The 19,104-nt window shown below is 40.0% G+C and overlaps 1 protein-coding gene across 1 annotated transcript in view; it reads right to left on the bottom strand.

Moving 5' to 3' along the window:
• Positions 1-15,125, bottom strand: part of LOC134791775 (TATA-binding protein-associated factor 172) — a 64,814-nt gene extending 49,689 nt beyond the window's left edge. The window contains exons 1-3 of the mRNA XM_063762930.1: positions 15,071-15,125; positions 12,399-12,576; positions 3,486-3,549 (exon numbers count right to left, since the gene is read on the bottom strand). Coding sequence (XP_063619000.1) covers positions 3,486-3,549; positions 12,399-12,576; positions 15,071-15,081 — 253 coding nt within the window. The 5' untranslated portion in view covers positions 15,082-15,125. The remainder of the gene's footprint in view (positions 1-3,485; positions 3,550-12,398; positions 12,577-15,070) is intronic.
• Positions 15,126-19,104: the final 3,979 nt, after the last annotated feature.

Below are 19,104 nucleotides of genomic sequence, written 5' to 3'. Positions count from 1 at the left end.
CGTTTCAGGTATTTTTCTAGTAAAATATAGGCAAACAGGATTCTCCGTTTATACATTGGAACAGCTAAACCAACAAAGAATTTGAGGGATCTCGCGACTTTCATTATGAAAGTTTATGCACCAACCTGGTTCGACATAAAGACAAAATCATCATGTAAATATGGTCCAATTCATGTTTTTAACATGGTTAAAAGATGTCAGTATTTACCAGATAACCTGAAAAGTATTGCACTGAAAACTATTCAAAGAAATTCATTCTTCACACACCCAGAGAATTTGTTGCTGGCTATGTTGCAAGATGATGCGTCTCACATAAGGGAGCTGGCTCTTCGAAGAGTGTTAAAAGCACGAAAAGAGACCAAAGGAAAGAAGGTTCGCGAATTTCGACTCCCAGAACTAAGGGCTGACGCATCTACTTATTATGATTTAATAGATTGGACGAAAGGAAAGATTACAGAACCTCCTATGACAATGAAATATAGCGACACAGTAATTTCAAACCTGATTACTTCAGGAGCTTTGATGGATTTCGAAAAGTATCCTTGCCACACTCAGGCTGTCGAAAGGTGTGTCAAGCTGGTAACGGAGGCTTCGTTAGCAGTTTGTGGACCAGAAGCTAGAGATGGATTCATTCGTACAAGGATAAAAGCCCGGCAAGACATACCCGTTTTCGACACCAAATCTCAATATTTTCGTGTTTATGAGCGCCCTGAAACTACTGATTTACAATAATAAAATGTAATTTTTTGAGTTTATTTTGCTAGTTTATTATGATTTCAGTAAAGTTTATGATTAAAATTGTTAAATGGGTCCATATATCGTTTTCAATAAATCATATATGTGAATGTCAAAAATTGCATTATTTCAAAACTTTAAACCTAATGCGCCACCTTAAGATATATATTTAGAAAACTAAAATTTTGCATAATTACTTCTTATACTATGTATCATCAATTAATGATACAGGAAATTTGAAAAAAAAAGAAAAAAAAAATTTTGGCCACTTTCACTCCACCCTATTGCTCATACTATTTTTCGTTAACCCGCTCAACTCCGTGCTCCCGTAGCACTAGTAAATTACTTACTTACATATGTACTTCATTGGCTCAGTGATCCAAAAAGGATCTTGGCCTTTGACACAAGAGAACGCCACTCTGCCCTATTCTGCGCCACTTCACGCCAGTTGGGTACGCCGAGGGCGGACAGGTGTTATATAAAACACTTGAAATGATGCAAAATATTAAGGGCAAAGTGGTGCGAAATACAAGATTGACAAACCTTAGCAATGGACAATTTGATAGTATCGCATAAGTGATATATGAAAGCATGGTTTCGTACATACAGCGCCATCAAGGACTACGTCTACAAAATTTTCCACAGCGGATGTCCGGTCCGGTATTCTACTCTTACGATTACCTTTATGATAATTTTCAAATTATCGTCGAAACTTTACAAAGTCAGCTAGGCATGTCACGAGTTTTCATTAAAACATGTGTAATACGAGCCCTGATCTGAATTGTAACCGTTTCCACGGCTGATTATATCCGCGCCAATCGACGCCAATGAGGAAATCCTCGGCAATGTAGCGCGAGTGCGATAACCCCCATGCTTTTATAACGACACGGGTGCGTGTTGTACTTGTGTGACATAGTTTTATTGACAACCAAATAAGCAGATCAAATAACATGTATAAGGGGCCAAGTTACGGCCTATTTGCCAATCCGCCCCACGAAAAGATCCAAATTCGATGCAATCCGTCCCGCGAAAACGAAAAGGTAGAGGACGCCTCACGCCTGGCCGCAGTCACAGAATAAATAATACCTAGTACTAACCGTACAGAAAGGAAACTTCCTACAAAACCGAAGTTTGACAGCGGTTCAGAGTAGAATCATGCAGTTCCTTTCTAATTTATGGCACCATCCCTTGCGGCTATTTAGGGTTGTCAAAATTCAAGTGATTATCTTATCTGTGGTCGTGCACGCAAAGGGTCGTCAAGTTGTGTCAACTCTAATATAATAATTGCTCGGAGCAATGCTGAGCCGAACGGAGCCAAGTTTGGCCGAAGGGAGGAGTTTCGCACCCCTGCCGTAGCCATCGGGTCAAAAAGTTTGAAGGTCTCCGTTATCAGGTAACGCCTGGTACCTGGTATTGCAGGGCAGAATTATGAGACCACGATGAAACCATGAATCCGAATTACTTATTACGAATATAAGTAAAAACTTTTCGTTTTGTCGTGTGTGTTCATCACATCACAGCATGTCACAGTTAGGCAACTAGAGATACCGAGAATTGTTTCATTTAACTTTGTAGTTCATATTGAACTTACTAATAAAATCCCCACTCCCTTGCATTTCCCCACAGTCATTAGCGAACGGATCCTATCCGGTTTCTAACTGTTCGAATTACCAATAGCAATGACCAATGGTGGGTCTTATGACGTTCGATGCGTAGTCTGACACGCTACTTTTGATGCTGACTGTACAGTCGCCATCAGATATATCGGGGCGGCTAAGGCGCTCACAAATATCTGAACACGCCACTATTGTCGAGACGTTAGAGTGCGTGTTCAGTTTTTGAGCACCTCGGACGGTGACTGTACAAGGCAGGTTTCCCTTCAATCTACTATACTTGTTTTAAACTTTTCAAATGTATTCAGTAAATTAGTAACACTAGTTTAATAGGTAACAACAAAAAGTATCGCGAACCGTGTCTAATAAACCAATTGAGCGTAGAACCGCAGCCGATTTGAAACAACACTGTTAAACAGAACAAAACAAGTGTTTTACAATACATTGGATGACTGACATAGTCTATAGTCTACAATGCCGAATAGAAGCTTATTCAAAAACATACTGGCTGATTTTGGGGTCGTGATCCTGAATGTATCGAATGTGGTAAGATGGTCATACTAAACAAATTTCCCCATGGGACTAACCAGAATACCGTAAAAAGATCTAACGGACACCTGAGGGCCTTATCTCTTAGAGCATTTAATAACTGGAGTTGCCTTTAAGAGCTTACCCCTCTGCCGAAACACTTGCACAATTGAGCAAACTTTTGTATGGACTGACATGGCTATTTCTACGTTACGTACCTACAAATCATGTAGAAATAGCAATACATTTGACGTCCCCTCCCCCGCAAAAATCGGCAGACTGTTTCGTACAGAAAATGACAGCCATGACGTCTACAGTTACTAAATGCTCTAAGCCTTATGTAGACGAAACATATGGGCACGGGAATAAATTATTTTCACGGTTTTCATATCGCTCCCATCGGTACCATTCCGGGTCACGGTGGCAAAATCACCCGGCATAGTTATACAATTACTTAATTATATCTCTTTCTAATGCCGGGTCCACTCTAACGGGAAACGCCGTTGATTATCGCGATAATTGTCACTTTTCATACGGCCACAGTGGGATTATCGCGATAATCCACGGCGTTTCCCTGCAGTGTGGCCCCGGCATAACAATTGTACTGACCTTTCTTTCCGGTGAAGGGCGGGGGATGCCATTGTGGAACGTTCGTTAGAATCGCTTCCACTGCCTGGAACCAAAAACAATACCTAAATATTATAAAAAAAACATAGTAAATCCCTACTTATGCGACGTAAACACATTATCCTCCTTTGGCGCTGTCGTGTAAAAATTACAGAAGCGCATATTAGCATATGGAAAGTAGCGTTTGTGACATTCAGCGGCACGGTGACTTTTGGCGAATGTGACATTACACGCAGAGGTGGTTATCTAACACAATCTGATGTGCACTGACTTTAACTACTGTAAAAATGTCGCCGCTTTAAAGCTGTCCTATCGGTTTATTTATATTATTTACTTATTTAAAATTTTAAATCAGGGAACAAGGCCCATATTACAAATACCTTACAGACTAACATATATGTATATATGTTACTGTAAAAGCCCGAAGTACGGCAAAACCTAGGATTTACCGGTAAAACCTAGGTTTTACCGATGCCGATCGGTAAAAGCCCGAAATGTTAAATCTTACTAGTTTACTTCGGGCTTTTACCAACACCGATATGGTAAATGCTAGGTCTTACCACGGCGACCGGTAAAGTTTGAATCATGCACTGATTCTCAACCCCTCCCGCTCAAACCCCCGTACACCGCACCGCATGCGCCGTTAAGTGGGTTAGGTTAGGTTAGGTTTGAACTGCGATCCTCACAGAACCGAACAAAAGTGGGTTAGGTTAGGTTAGAACTGCGAGCCTTACAGAAACGAAATGCTACTAGAAAAGTGGGTTGTTTTACCTCCTTTTGTACATAGTGCACCATCTACCATAATCTTTCATCGGGCCCCATAGAAGTCGGTTTTTTTTTTCTTCAAAATTATCATCTAATAATCTCAAGAATCAGTGCATGATTCAAACTTTACCGGTCGCCGTGGTAAGACCTAGGATTTACCAAATCAGTGTTGGTAAAAGCCCGAAGTAAACTAGTAAGATTTAACATTTCGGGCTTTCACCGATCGGCATCGGTAAAAACTAGGATTTACCGGTAAAACCTAGGTTTTGCCGTACTTCGGGCTTTTACAGTAACATATATATGCATTTTATAAATTATAAACATAAAAGCTAAACACTATTTAGGAGGCAAAACGGCGTGGCTCCGTTGAATCGTCTGGTCTTGTATCGGATTCGGCAGTTTGCCCCGGAACCTTCGAAACACGACACCCTTCGGCCAGAAGTCTGTTTAGTCTGCCATCAATTTTGTAAGTTACTTATTTTTGTAAGTTACTTATATCTGTCTGTTTGAGCTAATATTTTGCTTAGGTACGTGATGATGATGCTATGTTACGCCACCATCACTGATGGAGACAGAATATGGCCACGGGAATTCAGTAATATAAGACAACGCAACCTCGTTAAGTTTATGCCTTGAAGGGAAAGTACAATTAACAATGAAAGGTTAAAGCAAAAATGAAAATTTTGAGCAAAATTAAAATCAGTTATCGACATTAACTTGGATTAGCTCACACCCACTCACACCATTACGAAAAAACCTTTAGATAAATTAATCAAAATAAAATAAATCCAACCGAAACTCCTTCGTTGTCCAATCGTTGTTATGAGTGAGGAAAGCAAGTGTCATAATCATGTTTTAAAAACCGGCCAAGTGCGAGTCGGACTCGCGCACGAAGGGATCCGTACTATTACGCAAAAAGCGGCAAAAAATCACGTTTGTTGTATGGGAGCCCCACTTAAACATACCTATATTTTATTCTGTTTTTAGTTTTATTTGTTGTTATAGCGGCAACAGAAATCACGGTTCATGAGATACAGCCTGGTGACAGACAGACAGACGGACGGACAGTGGAGTCTTAGTAATAGGGTCCCGTTTTTACCCTTGGGGTACGGAACCCTAAAAATAGAAACAGTAGTGCGCAGTTCACCAAAACATGTGTTACCCGTTGAGCCGAGACACTGAAATTATTTATAAGGCCGCCCATGAATTATTCAGGTTTTACCGACTGGCTTACAGACTGATTTACGGATAAGCAATAAAACTACTGTGCGAAAGCACAACCATTAATGTCCATTATACAGATGTAGTGCATAATTGTTTTCCATCGTACCATCCACACAGTTAACTGAGAATTCGTAAACCTTATTGCGAAGATAGAAGGTCTACCTATCACCCATCCATGGTCAGGTTAAGAGCGGGCTAATGCAAAATTGTAGTTTATATATATTGAATTTTTACACGTTTTAATAAAGGTGTCATGAAAAATTCCCGTTTCCGACTATATTTGCAAGAGCAGACTGGCTAGTTGGCTTGGTATCTAAGGGTGGTATTCAACCTGTCCAATTTCTTTGAATGTCAGTGCGTCTCATTCTCTCATTAAAGCAAAATGTGAGACGCAATACACATTGGACAAAGAAATTGGACAGGTGGAATACCACCCTAATTTTCATTTATATGTCGTTGCCCTGCAACTTACATACCATAGCACTATAATTTTAGTTTAAAATAGCTAGTGGTGATATAGCCAAGGGATCTGACAAGTAAAATTTTAAATAGAAGTAATTGAGATACAAGGTAAAACCCGTGCGATGGCCATATCTTCCGTCGCAAGTTTCGCACGGCCTGTCATATCTTTTGTTTCCTACTAATTTCCTGGCTTCACGCTCCTCTTGAAATTGTTACTGTTAGTACCATGGAAACTACAAATGAACAGTTTATTGCCTCTTCTCGGGGCAGATGTTTTTCTTTGCCAATGGGCAGTCATTTTGACATTAATTAGCCCATTAGCGCATTACTATGTGTTTAAATAAAAGAACTTTGACTTTGATAGAAAGACAATTTTTAAACTTACAAACCGGTTTTTGAATTCCTTATGGGTAGCTAGCTCATTATTAAAATATCGATGTGACCAAGACTCTTGAAGCGTCACTTCTATGTCGATATGAGGTCATCTCCACAAACACGCCCCTAGGGGATTTTTTCATAGCCTTCAAAAGTAGGTAGGTACGTACTCATATACTATAAATGCGTCATTTTCATCTTGAGCCTCGCCAAGTCCACAGAGATTACCCCTTCTCTAAGAGAAAACGGAATTTTAATGATATTATGATACGTTTTATGAGATGACGAATCTCTCATGCTTTTAGAATGACGGGATCAAATTGATTCTGCCACACCATGTGTGTTTTTATTGCAGAGCCCCTGACCTAGCTGAATGATTTATGTCTGTTTCCACTTAAAACTGAAAATAAAACCAGTATAAAAATACTTATTCTCTTCTCATTCGAATACTTATATGAAATTCCACGTACGTCAGAGTCTGAGGATTTAATCGGCCGACATAAGTGGAACAGTTTAACTTACGTCAGATTCAATTTTCCGTCGAGATGCATCTCCATTGTGAGAAGGAATGCCATTGTTGCTTTTACGGAATGAATGTGCTCGAGATCGAGAGTCCCTGTTGCAAATTCTATTTTCGGCGTCATGTCCAACTCAAAATGAAACATTTGTTTTGCAAATGTATGAGTCGGGAGTCGGGATAAACTAAAGTTTGCTATAATCACTGATACCTAGTCAAACTGTAAAGCACATTATTGCCATGCCAATTCCAACCATTACAAAAAACAGCCATCCTCAAAAACCGTAAAGTCAATGTGGGAAAGATGAAGGTATATACAATTTTTGTTTGGAATGACGGTCACAGGTCACACGCCAAGAACGTATTTGTTATACGAACCTACTAGTCAGAAAGGAAGACCTTCGCTCCATCTGCTCTACCGACCACCTGTAAGTGGAGTATATCTGTACAAACGCAAAGCGATGAAAGAGCTTGTAGCCGGTCTTACCTGATATTCTTCTACACATTGACTTTACCCCATTATTTTAAAATTTTGTTAATTCTACTCTGAAGGGGGAGGCCTATGTTCAGCAGTGGACGTCTTATGGCTGAGATGATGATGATGACTCTGAATTACGAGCGCTTCCGGACATAGGTTCCGGAAGCCGAAAGGTAGCTAATGGGCCAAAGTGCCTCAAAATTAGATTTCCACTAAGTACTTTAAAAGATTGTATTCATTCTGCTCAAAATTAGGTTTTTTTTTTATATCAAATTAAAAATATATATTTTTGATCGTTTACATAGATCCGTATAGGATAAGTATTTATTTTTACTACATCAACTCCCATCATCCCACAAAATTTGCCTAAGGTCGTTCGAGTGCGACTGATAGCACGGGTCATTATGCAATCAAAACGCCTATATAATATAAACACGTATAAACAAACATCATACATATCTACAATATCAAAATCCGATAACATTAATGGCAGTACATTAAAATTGCCTCAATACAATTGCGTAAACTGTACCTACAGTGTAGGCGACCGGTCGAATTCGCGGGTCATTTAACTTTGTAACAAGCGAGATAACAGAAATTCACTAATGTCAGACGAAATGTGTGTTTTGCATTCCAAGGTTATTTTTAATAGGTAAAACAATATACATATGATGACAGACGGTATCTGATTGTCACAGTTCTGTTAAACTGTACCTATATGCATTTAGTGTTAGCCTTGGTCTTTGCTCTTCTTTTGTTTTTTGATTCTTTAAAAAAAATCGGATGTCAACACCTAACGCATTCTAAATATTAATATGCAAGAAAATATGTTTAAACATACAAAAAAAATGAGAAAATACATAAAATAATAAAATAAATAATGTAACATAGAGAATAAGTGTATCTCTATACCCTAAAATGAACGGAAACACAGCGGGCAGGGGTGCCTGTGGCCCGACAGCAAAGCAGAAGAAAGTGCGACTAAGACCCTACTGTCTTTCTACTTTTTAGGATAAAGGAAATACAGACATGTACGGTCTTTTTTGCGTACTTAACCACTAAAATTTGTGAATTATCTCGGTTACTGGTCATTCACTCAATGACAATCAATAATTATAATCACAAAGTTCAAAGTATTTGATTAAATGAATTCGACCGGACATTCCGATTTGCCGGATCCTTACTTTAACTGCACATCCCAAATATGCAAGAGCAAGAGAACAATGCAATGCGCCAGCGCCGGATCGAATACAAATCGACCGCTAAACGATTTGCATAATCGAGCTCAGATCGGAGGGCTGATGGAAACGTTGCAAGATTGTCATTATCCTTATAGCATCATCTGGCTACAACTGTATTTAATAATATGATGATGATGATTTGATAATAATTCAGCCTATAATACGTCCCACTGCTGGGCACAGGCCTCCTCTCATGCGCGAGAGGGCTTGGGCTATAGTCCCCACGCTAGCCCAATGCGGATTGGGGACTTCACATACACCTTTGAAATTCTTCGCAGATGTATGCAGGTTTCCTCACGATGTTTTCCTTCGCCGAAAAGGTAGTGGTAAATATTAAACGATATTTCGTACATAAGTTCCGAAAAACTCATTGGTACGAGCCAGGATTTGAACCCGCGACCTCCGGATTGGAAGTCGCACGTAATATCCAATCGGCCACCACCACTTCTGTATTTGTTTACGCATTTAGAACCTTTTTTAATAGGTAAAATAGGAAACTGATTAGTAATAATGACTTTTCCTCGACATTGGCCAAATCACTAAAGGCCACGGAGCCATAATACGCAATTAAGAAAAACCTCTGAAAACAACTTTAATCCGACAAAACATGTTTTTCTAAACAACTCATTATCGAGTCATAACAAACGAATCATTTGACACATCATTAACCAAAATCGGCTGAATAGTTTTGATGCTACAGACTACAGTGGAACATGCGAATGCGACACATCCCACATAAACAAAAATACGTACATAGGTACATAACATAGAAGGCTAGCCCTTTCCGTAGTCGGATTAACTTTAGTTAACAAAAGTGTCTGTCTGACACCAAAATACTGCAAGTAAAGGAAATGCAAAGTAAAACTGAATACAAAGAAAAACGTCCACGTTCATAAATAATTTCAATACATAATTACATAATCATCATTCATCATTTTTTTTTTTAAAGAAGAAGAAGAAGATTAAAGATTATTCCTTTTTTGGGCGACGGGTACAGTCGCCATCAGATATATCGGAGCGGCCAAGGTGTTCACAATATCTGAATACGCCCTGACAATAGAGGCGTGTTCACTTGTTCAGATATTTGTGTGCGCCTTATCCGCTCCGATATATCTGATGGCGACTGTACATCGTTGCTCGGCCCTCTCCTAGATAGCTTTCTACAGTTTTCATCAACTTCAAATCAAACGAACTTAAATAATCCCTTTATTTTTTAGTGTTGTTGTTGGAATTATTAAAATGAAATTTAAAGTTTTCCGTCCCGGGAAATTTTCCACGTGAAGGGAGGGAAAATATGCAGAATAACTTACTAGTCAGACCAGAGATAATAATAAATCATCCGTATTTAAGAAATCACGTCGGATACTAATGAGTATAACCATTAATTATGCCACAAACTCAACAACTGATTTTTACTAATTTTATTTAATTCTCCACAGTAGGTTCAGGTCTATGCCCATTACCCGCTGTCCTACTCAACTGAAATTCAATGTTACGGTGCCTGTTCTCATCATCAGGCACCGTAACATTGAATTTAGGGACTATGTATTTAAATATTAATAATACCATCGTATCGCCATCCATTGGACTAGTTTAGCCTGTTATAATGTGTGGTCTGATCTGATGTTGTGAACAGGGTGGTTGGCGGCAACATGCAGTGCGTGACCCATATGGCTTATGATCGCATACTGTGGAGACGGAGCACACATGTTCGCGATCCTCAGCAATGAGGGACCGGGGAAGAAGAAGCCTGTTATAACGGTCTCCAGGAGTATTAAAGGTTGTGCAATTTGCTTTTCCAATTTATTTTATCACCCGACAGCGCAACGCAAAGGAGGGGGATTCATAAGTCTATTTATGTATGTAGGTATGTTTGTTCCTTCGTGGCATTCTAGAGACCAAATGCGTGGGCCGATTTTGACGATTCTTACGTCAATCGATTGTCTCGATTGTCCGAGTGTCACTAAAGACAAGAAAAGACACTAACTCGAGTGGGGTTTCATGTTGTAGGGATTCGAAATCATCTTAAGTTTCATAGACATTAATTATTAATGGGTATTTAGAATCCATAAAGATTTTAAGTTTAACGATCGCCGCCGGGTTCATTTTATTTTTTAAATTTACTTGTTTAGAACTAAAGGGGTTCTAATTCTAACTCAAACATACAAAGTTTTCTCAGGATATGTAACTAGGTGATGTAGCTTCGTATTTACTCTCTTAACGCAAACCCGTTTCTAATACTTGACTTTATCTGACACCGAGTTACAGAAACGATAACAGGATTATTGATCTAGTTTTCCTTTTCAATCATAAATATGTTCGTCTCCGAATGCCCTTGTTGCGCAAATTGTGATTATGATTGCGGCCTATTGAGAGTTGATTGGGGATAATGATCCTTGTTGACGTCGTCTGCTTCCAAATATAGTCGAGAAATCTTTGTAAAGTCAAATTAGCTAATCGTCAATATGTTTGTATGAACATGAATATATAGTGTATTTAATACCTAGAGGGTCCCTCTATGGTTCCCAAGATTCGGGATCGGCTGAGTTTGAGGACAACTGTCAAGTGTCAATGGGCGGTTGCACCAAACCGTCTGTCACCATTAAACGTTCGTAAAATTATATTGTACGGGAAGTTTCATGGTTCACTGCTGATTGCCTTTGATCAGCCCGTTAATTAATTATGGTTAGTGAATCTTGATGAGATCTTATTAATCGTCTTTTATAGTATCTTCGATCTAGATTTTGTCTAAAGGGCTTACACTACTGCCTAAAAAAGGAGTGTATTGTTAATCTTCGTACGTCACGTCCTTCTGTATGGAAAATAAGATCATCAAATGGGGATGATGATCCTTTTTGGCGTCCACGTTCCAAATATACCTACCTAATCGAGAATTATTTGCAAACTAAACGAAATCGCTGTTTTGTTTGCTAAATACTAAAAGCAATTGCAGCGTTTCTTGACTCATAATAATAATATGTGCCTAAACCACATGTACGCAGCAAGATAGGACTTTCATATAAACATGTGTGAATAAGCAGTAAGCTACGCGTTAGTTATAATAATAGAGGGAATTCCCCGCTTACAGAAGAAACACGCTTTATTATGAAATAACTAAAACCCCACCCAGAGTCGTTTGGATTAGGATAGCTAGCGAATTAAGTAGAGACAAAGAAGTAAGTACAAAGTGTGTGCCTTCTGAACCTCGCCCAGTTATTACCGGGCCGCCCACGAGTCTAAAACTAAAAAGGTTAGCTTTGTACTCGTGGCGGGTAGGTTAGGTCCTAACCTAATGTTAGTACTTGGTGCGGCTCCTCAGGGCGGGCTGCAACCCCTAAGAAACACTAAATAACTCAAATCTAGACAGCCAGTACCTGCGAGGCGGCGACCCTGGTCTCCCAGGCGGGCGAGCGGAGATGCTTCATCAGGCGGTGTAGCAATCGGTGCAGCTCCTCAGGGTGTGCCTTCTGAACCCCGCCTAGTGGCTACACCGCGACAAGTAACACTAACTCTAACCTAGACAGTACCTGCGAGGCGGCGACCCTGGTCTCCCAGGCGGGCGAGCGGAGATGCTTCATCAGGCGGTGTAGCAATCGGTGCAGCTCCTCAGGGTGTGCCTTCTGAACCCCGCCTAGTGGCTACACCGCGACAAGTAACACTAACTCTAACCTAGACAGTACCTGCGAGGCGGCGACCCTGGTCTCCCAGGCGGGCGAGCGGAGATGCTTCATCAGGCGGTGTAGCAATCGGTGCAGCTCCTCAGGGTGTGCCTTCTGAACCCCGCCTAGTGGCTACACCGCGACAAGTAACACTAACTCTAACCTAGACAGTACCTGCGAGGCGGCGACCCTGGTCTCCCAGGCGGGCGAGCGGAGATGCTTCATCAGGCGGTGTAGCAATCGGTGCAGCTCCTCAGGGTGTGCCTTCTGAACCTCGCCTAGTTGCCGCGCTGCCGCGCGCCGCGTTGCCGCGCCCGCGCCCGCCTCCAGCAGCACGAACAAACGGTCCAGCCTGTGCAAACAAAGGGTTGAATGCCAAAGATACGGCAATAACAGTATTTCCCTATACCAAAATTATTTATTTAGTCTACTTGATAGTTTTATTGCACCATTACACATACATAAAATCATTAAAAAATATATATATAATCATAATTTTCAATTCTAGGTATCTGTTGCTGATATTTATTACGAAACTTTAAGAAATTATCTAGCTTATTCTTATTTGGTTAAGAAAATACTAAACGTCTTTTGTTCATTATGCGCTTATTGTTCTCAATGTAAACGGCCTGCATATCACATTTGAACATACCACCATACAATCGTTTTAATAAACCCTAAAATACATTTTCAGTTAACCCATTTCAACATGATGTGTGTATAACTGTGTAGCGCGCACTTGAATAAAGCTACGTAATTCATTTCGCAATTTCGAACATAATTCGTCTGTGCAAACAGTAACAGTTCGTACCAGGCTAGCGGAGATAAGAAACAATAAGGCTGGCTGGGCCGCTCAAGCAGGTCACGTAAAAAATCTAGAATTCATTGGCTTTAAATAAAATGAGTCAAAGCTGCACCCGTATACCATAAATTGACAGTGCATGGCGACTACGTACTTAAACACCGAAGTCGTTGACTACGGCCACTGTGAACTCATAGTAAGACTGCTCATGGACTATTATGTCATGGAGTGGCGGATTATGTCAGAAAGCCACCGGGAGACGAAATCGTTAAGAATGAAGACTTCGACGGCAATTTTGCAGCGCATTACATATTACAATACGGAAACTGATTAAATCGCCGTTCAATATCGATGCAAACGCGAAATAGTCGGGATGCAGAAGAATATAATACCCACAGACCAATATTTGTGTAGTCGGTCTGTATTCACGTTTTTCAGAAAGAAAATTCCCCCGTTTACGCGTTGTTGACCAATATGCAGTCATTATTTATGCGCATTTGGAAATTTAGTTAAAATGAAATTAATATGTGCCACATTCGATACAGAAGTATAAAAATCTATAAAATAGTACGTACGTCTGGGGGCGCCTTCGACCAATTAACAGTAATCTAATAGGGCAACTTAATTGAAACAATTTGCCGGATAAACGCCCCGTTTTATAGATGGTTTTATAACAGGCCGTAAATTACTACTAACTCAAGCATTTGAACGTTAGCCCGAATAGATAAGTTTATGGCGTGCCTATGTTCTAAATTCTAAAAGAAATAAAAAATCTAAAAGATTAGGTATTATGATATGCGGCGTTTTAATGACAGGTCACAAGCGGTGTTTTTATATTGAAGTTGCTAAAATGAGCCGTCCCATTGGCCAATTTATTACCCCCATCATCTTGATTTTGGACCTTTTTTGTACTAAAATGATAGATCGGTATGACAAAATAGATCAAATTCATATAGCTGGAAATTATTTACTTAGGGAATAAGTTCCAAATAGATACATCATTGCCCAAGACATCACCAGCCCTATTAGATATTGGGAATCTATGGAACTTTGAATACCAATAATTGACAATCCGTCCATATTATCACAACCCACACACAAAATCATCGAAGCGTCAAAGCATCCTGACTATCCAACAATTCTAAAATTAAATTCGTCTCATCAGAATCCTTATATCACCTGCCTCAGCAAAGGAGGCGTGGGCCGCACCAGACCGCTCATGTCCACCTACGCCTCGTGCCAGCCTGTACTGACGTCATTAACCCTTCAACCACCGATGACGTCAATTGACGCGCGCGGCTACAGCCTCTTCGTGCTTTCCTACAAGGTTTATGATGATGCGCCGCGCACAGGGCCGTCTTAAACTATGCTGGGGCGTGCCCTGGGGCACATAAGAATTTGGGGCCCTTTTGGAAAGTAAAGTAAGCGAATTAAACTAACATTTTTCTACTATGATCCTCTATTTACTATGGGTAATTAAATATACTGCTACTGTCTGTCCTTCGGGGCCCCGTGTGCCCTGGTAAAGACCAGCGGTCGGCAACCTTTTAGCAGCCAAGGGCCACATAGTAGTTAACGAAGTTGACGCTGGCTGCACTTTGGTAATATTTGTGACTTTGACGTTTGTCAATATTACATACATACAAAATAGCCAGGGAGGCTCGCTGGCTGTATCTCATGAACCGTGATAGCTAGGCAGTTGATATTTTCACAGATGATGTATTTCTGTTGTCGCTATAATAACAAATAAATACTAAAAACAGAATATAATAAATATTTAAGTGGGGCTCCCGTACAACAAACGTGATTTTTTGCCGTTATTTGCGTAATGGTACGGAACTCTTCGTGCGCGAGTCCGACTCGCACTTGGCCGGTCGGTTTTGTGGTGTCATATCAATCTAACGTCTTAATAACATCCATGACTAGAGAAAACAATAGTTTGTAGTTCTCGTTCACACGTCACAAACGGCGTTGATTGCAGGTCGATAGTCTGAGAGTAGGTACTACTTATTTATAATAATACTATTCTTGGATAAAAACTTACCGTGACGTCATGGCGAGGCCTTATCTCAGTCCAGGTTCAAGATGCAGTCCTTTCTGCAACAAACCAAATACAGCTCTCGTAAAATTATCAGTTCTGTGTAATAATAGGTAAGTACTACCGTTAAATCACCCAAAATTTGTCCAGTAATTCAGGCTCATAATTCAACGGAATACGAGTGATTTTCAAATCTGTGGCCCTAGTGAATAAGGGTACAAGTCTCAGGCAGCGCAGTTGTAAAAGGGCGTAAGTTCCACGTAACACTTAAGTATGCCCTTTTACACACAAACTGCTTTTCGGGATTACCCAATTTCCGAAAGTAACCGACTACACCTTACTACAACTTAAGGCTTCGTCACACAGGCGCGTTTTCCGGGCGGGGCGTGAGCGTTTTGTATGTAAAACGCTCACGCCCCGCCCGGAAAGGCGCCTGTGTGACGAAACCTTTATAGTCGACGAGTTATAAATATAATAAGAGTCTTTTTCTTGGTGTTGGTGTTTTTTCTTCCCTTTATGAAAATATTTTGCCCTAGAACTGTGACATTTCAATAATAGTCACACCTGAACAGAGACGTTCGAGTTAGTTCTGAACCAATTGGAGCCTTTGGACCAAAGTTGGGAGCTTTTGGACCACAGTTGGGAGCTTTTGGCCTATAGTTGCGTAGTTTTACAGTACGTACATATGTTCTAACAGCTACACACTTAATTGACCATTGGTAGACCATATCTCTTTGCAATAAGGTGTACCTACGAATTGTCAAAAGTAGGTCATTGGTATCAGGACCTTATCACTTTACAACGTGACACTTTCAAACTTAGTGTACGAGTATTTAGGTACCTCAACTTTCCTATTATTATTACCTCAACTTTCAGGTCGACTCTGATCAGAGGGCATAGGGATTTAAGGAGAAATGAAAATCGATATTTCGTTATCTACCTCTCTCTGCTTATTTGAGCGATAGGAATGCAAACGAAGAAGTGTTTGTCGGTAGGCCTTCGGGGTGCCTAGTCAACGTGCCAATCGTTTACGCTCCGTAGCGAACGAAACGCCAATGTGTCTGTCGCACTAATATTGAAGAGTGATAGAGAGAGATGACTACGCTACGTTACGGAGTGTTAACGATTGGCATCTTGGCTAAGCATCCCAGATAGGCTACTATTATGCGGTCTTCACTTTGGATGCGGATCATCGGTATTTGAGCGGGAGGACGTACGTAGCACTGTCTCGCTCACTTAAAGAAGAGGCGTGCGAATCCGCAAAAGTAAGCGCCCGCGTCAAAGACCTTTAAAGAATTTAAAGTTTTAAAAAACTCTGCTTGTGTAGCGATGAATTTATCCCACCCTTAATAACTACATATTTCCAGAATAAGTTTGATCGTTTCAGACCGCATATAAGATATACTCGAAACAGTACGGTAAGCAAGGCGAATGCAGGGCATGACTATCTTTCAAGGTTTACTCGTAATTTTTAAATTCTTGCGCAAGAGCTGCGAGATAACATCTTCAGTAGGTATTAATTAAATGACGTAGGTCTATCCAAAGATTCGTCGTCGTTTAGAAGTCCTTCACGTAAATTAATTGGACTTTGAATTAGAACGAATTGACTTATCTAGATAACGACATGCACATTTGCAATGCTTAATTCAATGTAATTGAAGATCGATCAGCTAGCATATCAATACATATTATAAAACAAAGTCCCCCGCCGCGTCTGTCTGTCTGTAGTTTGCGATAAAACTACTGAACGGATTTTCACGCGGTTTTCACTTATCAATAGAGTGTTTTTTGAGGAATAGAAGGTTTAGGTGTTGGTATACCTAATTTGTCTATTATATTCACGACAGCCGTAGGCTGGGGTGAATTAGAGACTCGAGTAACAATGTTCTTACCCCCGGAGTTACACACAATGTTTTTCCTCACACTTGCGAAGAAAAAACTAAATCCACCGAATCCACTAATGTAAAGTTAACAATGTGGGCGATGGTAGGCATCAAGGGCTCTTTCACATGCTGTCTGAATTATGCATTTCACATTCAAGAAAAACAAAGCGCTCCAAAGCGGTCAAGCGCTTAGAGCGTGTTTTTCAAAGGCATCAAGCTGATTGACATTTAGTGATTTTAGTCGTAGCCCTTAATTTGGCAAAAACCGTGGAAGGTCGTGAATTCAAGCCTCCTCTCAATAGTGCTAATGATTCTGGTCTGGTTCAAAAAAAGATGCAAATAAACGGTCAAAAGTAATGTGCCTCCTCTCACTGTCCCGTTGCCAATTTAAGGGTCATATTTCTGTGGTAGCGTAGGTTTTTGATGTCGAAGTGTAAAAATGTGCCAACCGCGAATGATGCCCGGGTACAAAATGTATTTCGAGACAGGATAGGAAAGCGTGCTGCCCTCATGTGGACAGAGCTAGCCTTATTTTGGGATAGGAATTAAAATACCTATTAAATATCATGTGCTAGTTTTACGAGCGGCTTTTTAAGAATTGCATCCCTGAGATCACGACGCAGTGGAGTGGAGATACACAGCTGCGTACACACACGATGCCATGTCGTCATGACTCGCTTGCGTTTGTCTAGCTAGGGAACAACTTGTTCCGAACAAGCCACACTGTGTGTAAATACATTTTTAACCCATTCACTGCCAGGATCCCGCCTAGTGGGCGCTCGTAACTTTTACTCAGATGTCAGACAACAACAGGCAACTAACAGGGTTGACATTGACACCAGCAAATAGGTAATTTTTATGTTTGATATGTCGCTAAAATTCGTTAAATATTATATAGTTTACATTTTAGCAAGCGGTGTTGCTAGATTTCCTCTCAGCCAATGATGACCTCTTTCCCAAGAGGGATGACTCCGAGAAAGAAAAAAATCCGGTATATTTTTCTATTGGCTAAACTTATTCCGTCACATGGTATAATAATATACTCCGCCTGGTACTCCATTCCCGTCATTTCTAGGTCACCTAACTGACACGCGCCTACGTCATCATGCGACAGCGCTATATGATAATATGCGATAGCGCTATATATAGCGGCCATGTTGTTGTGACGTAGGCCCGTGTCACTCTGGGAATGGAAGACCATGTTTTATTAGACTATGTTCCGTCATAGACAGGTATCTAAGGAAGTATTAAATCCGTACCTACCTACTAATTGTCGTTTAATAGAAATCACTTACATTGTAAACCTTATTGTAAACATTATAAGGGTGGGATTCTATTGGCCATGATTAATTAAAATGACGACTGAATTATGATATGATGTTAAGAGCCCGCATGCTAAGTCTGGAAACAATAAAATCATGTTTCTTTTTTCTCTATATTATTGGTCTCATTTTAATAATGTTAAGTAAGTAAAAATGTAATAAGTATATAAAATAAACTAGTTTTAGCCCCAAAACTTGGCTACCTTCTACTATACTATAGATTCATAGAATATCACCGTATAACTTCATACAGGGTGGAAAGGCACGACGATCCTTTCCGGAAATGGGAGATAGTTTAGCCTAAGCTCTATATTTTCTCCATAGAAACTATGTTAATATGGGCAACCGTTTCTAAATTATGACATTTTAAACATCCACGTAAAAAACTACTTTGTTCTAACCCTAACAGGTGACAGGGTCAATGAACTTACTTGTAAACAATCAGTATTCGACAGGAAATTATGCTAATTTGTTGCCATCTAACCATTTTTAGGTCTGCTTACAGCACGGTAAGAATCATTGCAGGATTTTCGCTTTCTTAGTGGTTCCACTTGTTCAATACTTGAATGAAATAGTTATGTTATTCCTTAATATTAATAATACTAACCACAACATTGTTTACAACGACAGTTCAAATGGTGACATTGACAACCACTCAAAAGTACGCAATCGTCTTATAAATATCTCTGGTTTCCTTGACTGATAAAAAGGTTTTAGTTTCTTAACACGTTTCACAAAATTATTTTCGAATAATTGGAAACTATCTAAAATAATTAAAAATAACAAGTAGGTTGTGTTAGTTGCACCAAATGAACTTGCAAAAATTAAATACTAA

This window comes from Cydia splendana, chromosome 6 (assembly GCF_910591565.1).
Source record: "Cydia splendana chromosome 6, ilCydSple1.2, whole genome shotgun sequence".
In the NCBI taxonomy this organism is placed as follows: Eukaryota; Metazoa; Arthropoda; class Insecta; order Lepidoptera; family Tortricidae; genus Cydia; species Cydia splendana.
The sequence above is the reverse complement of the archived record's forward strand: the minus strand, read 5'-3'. Positions and strand labels throughout refer to the sequence as shown.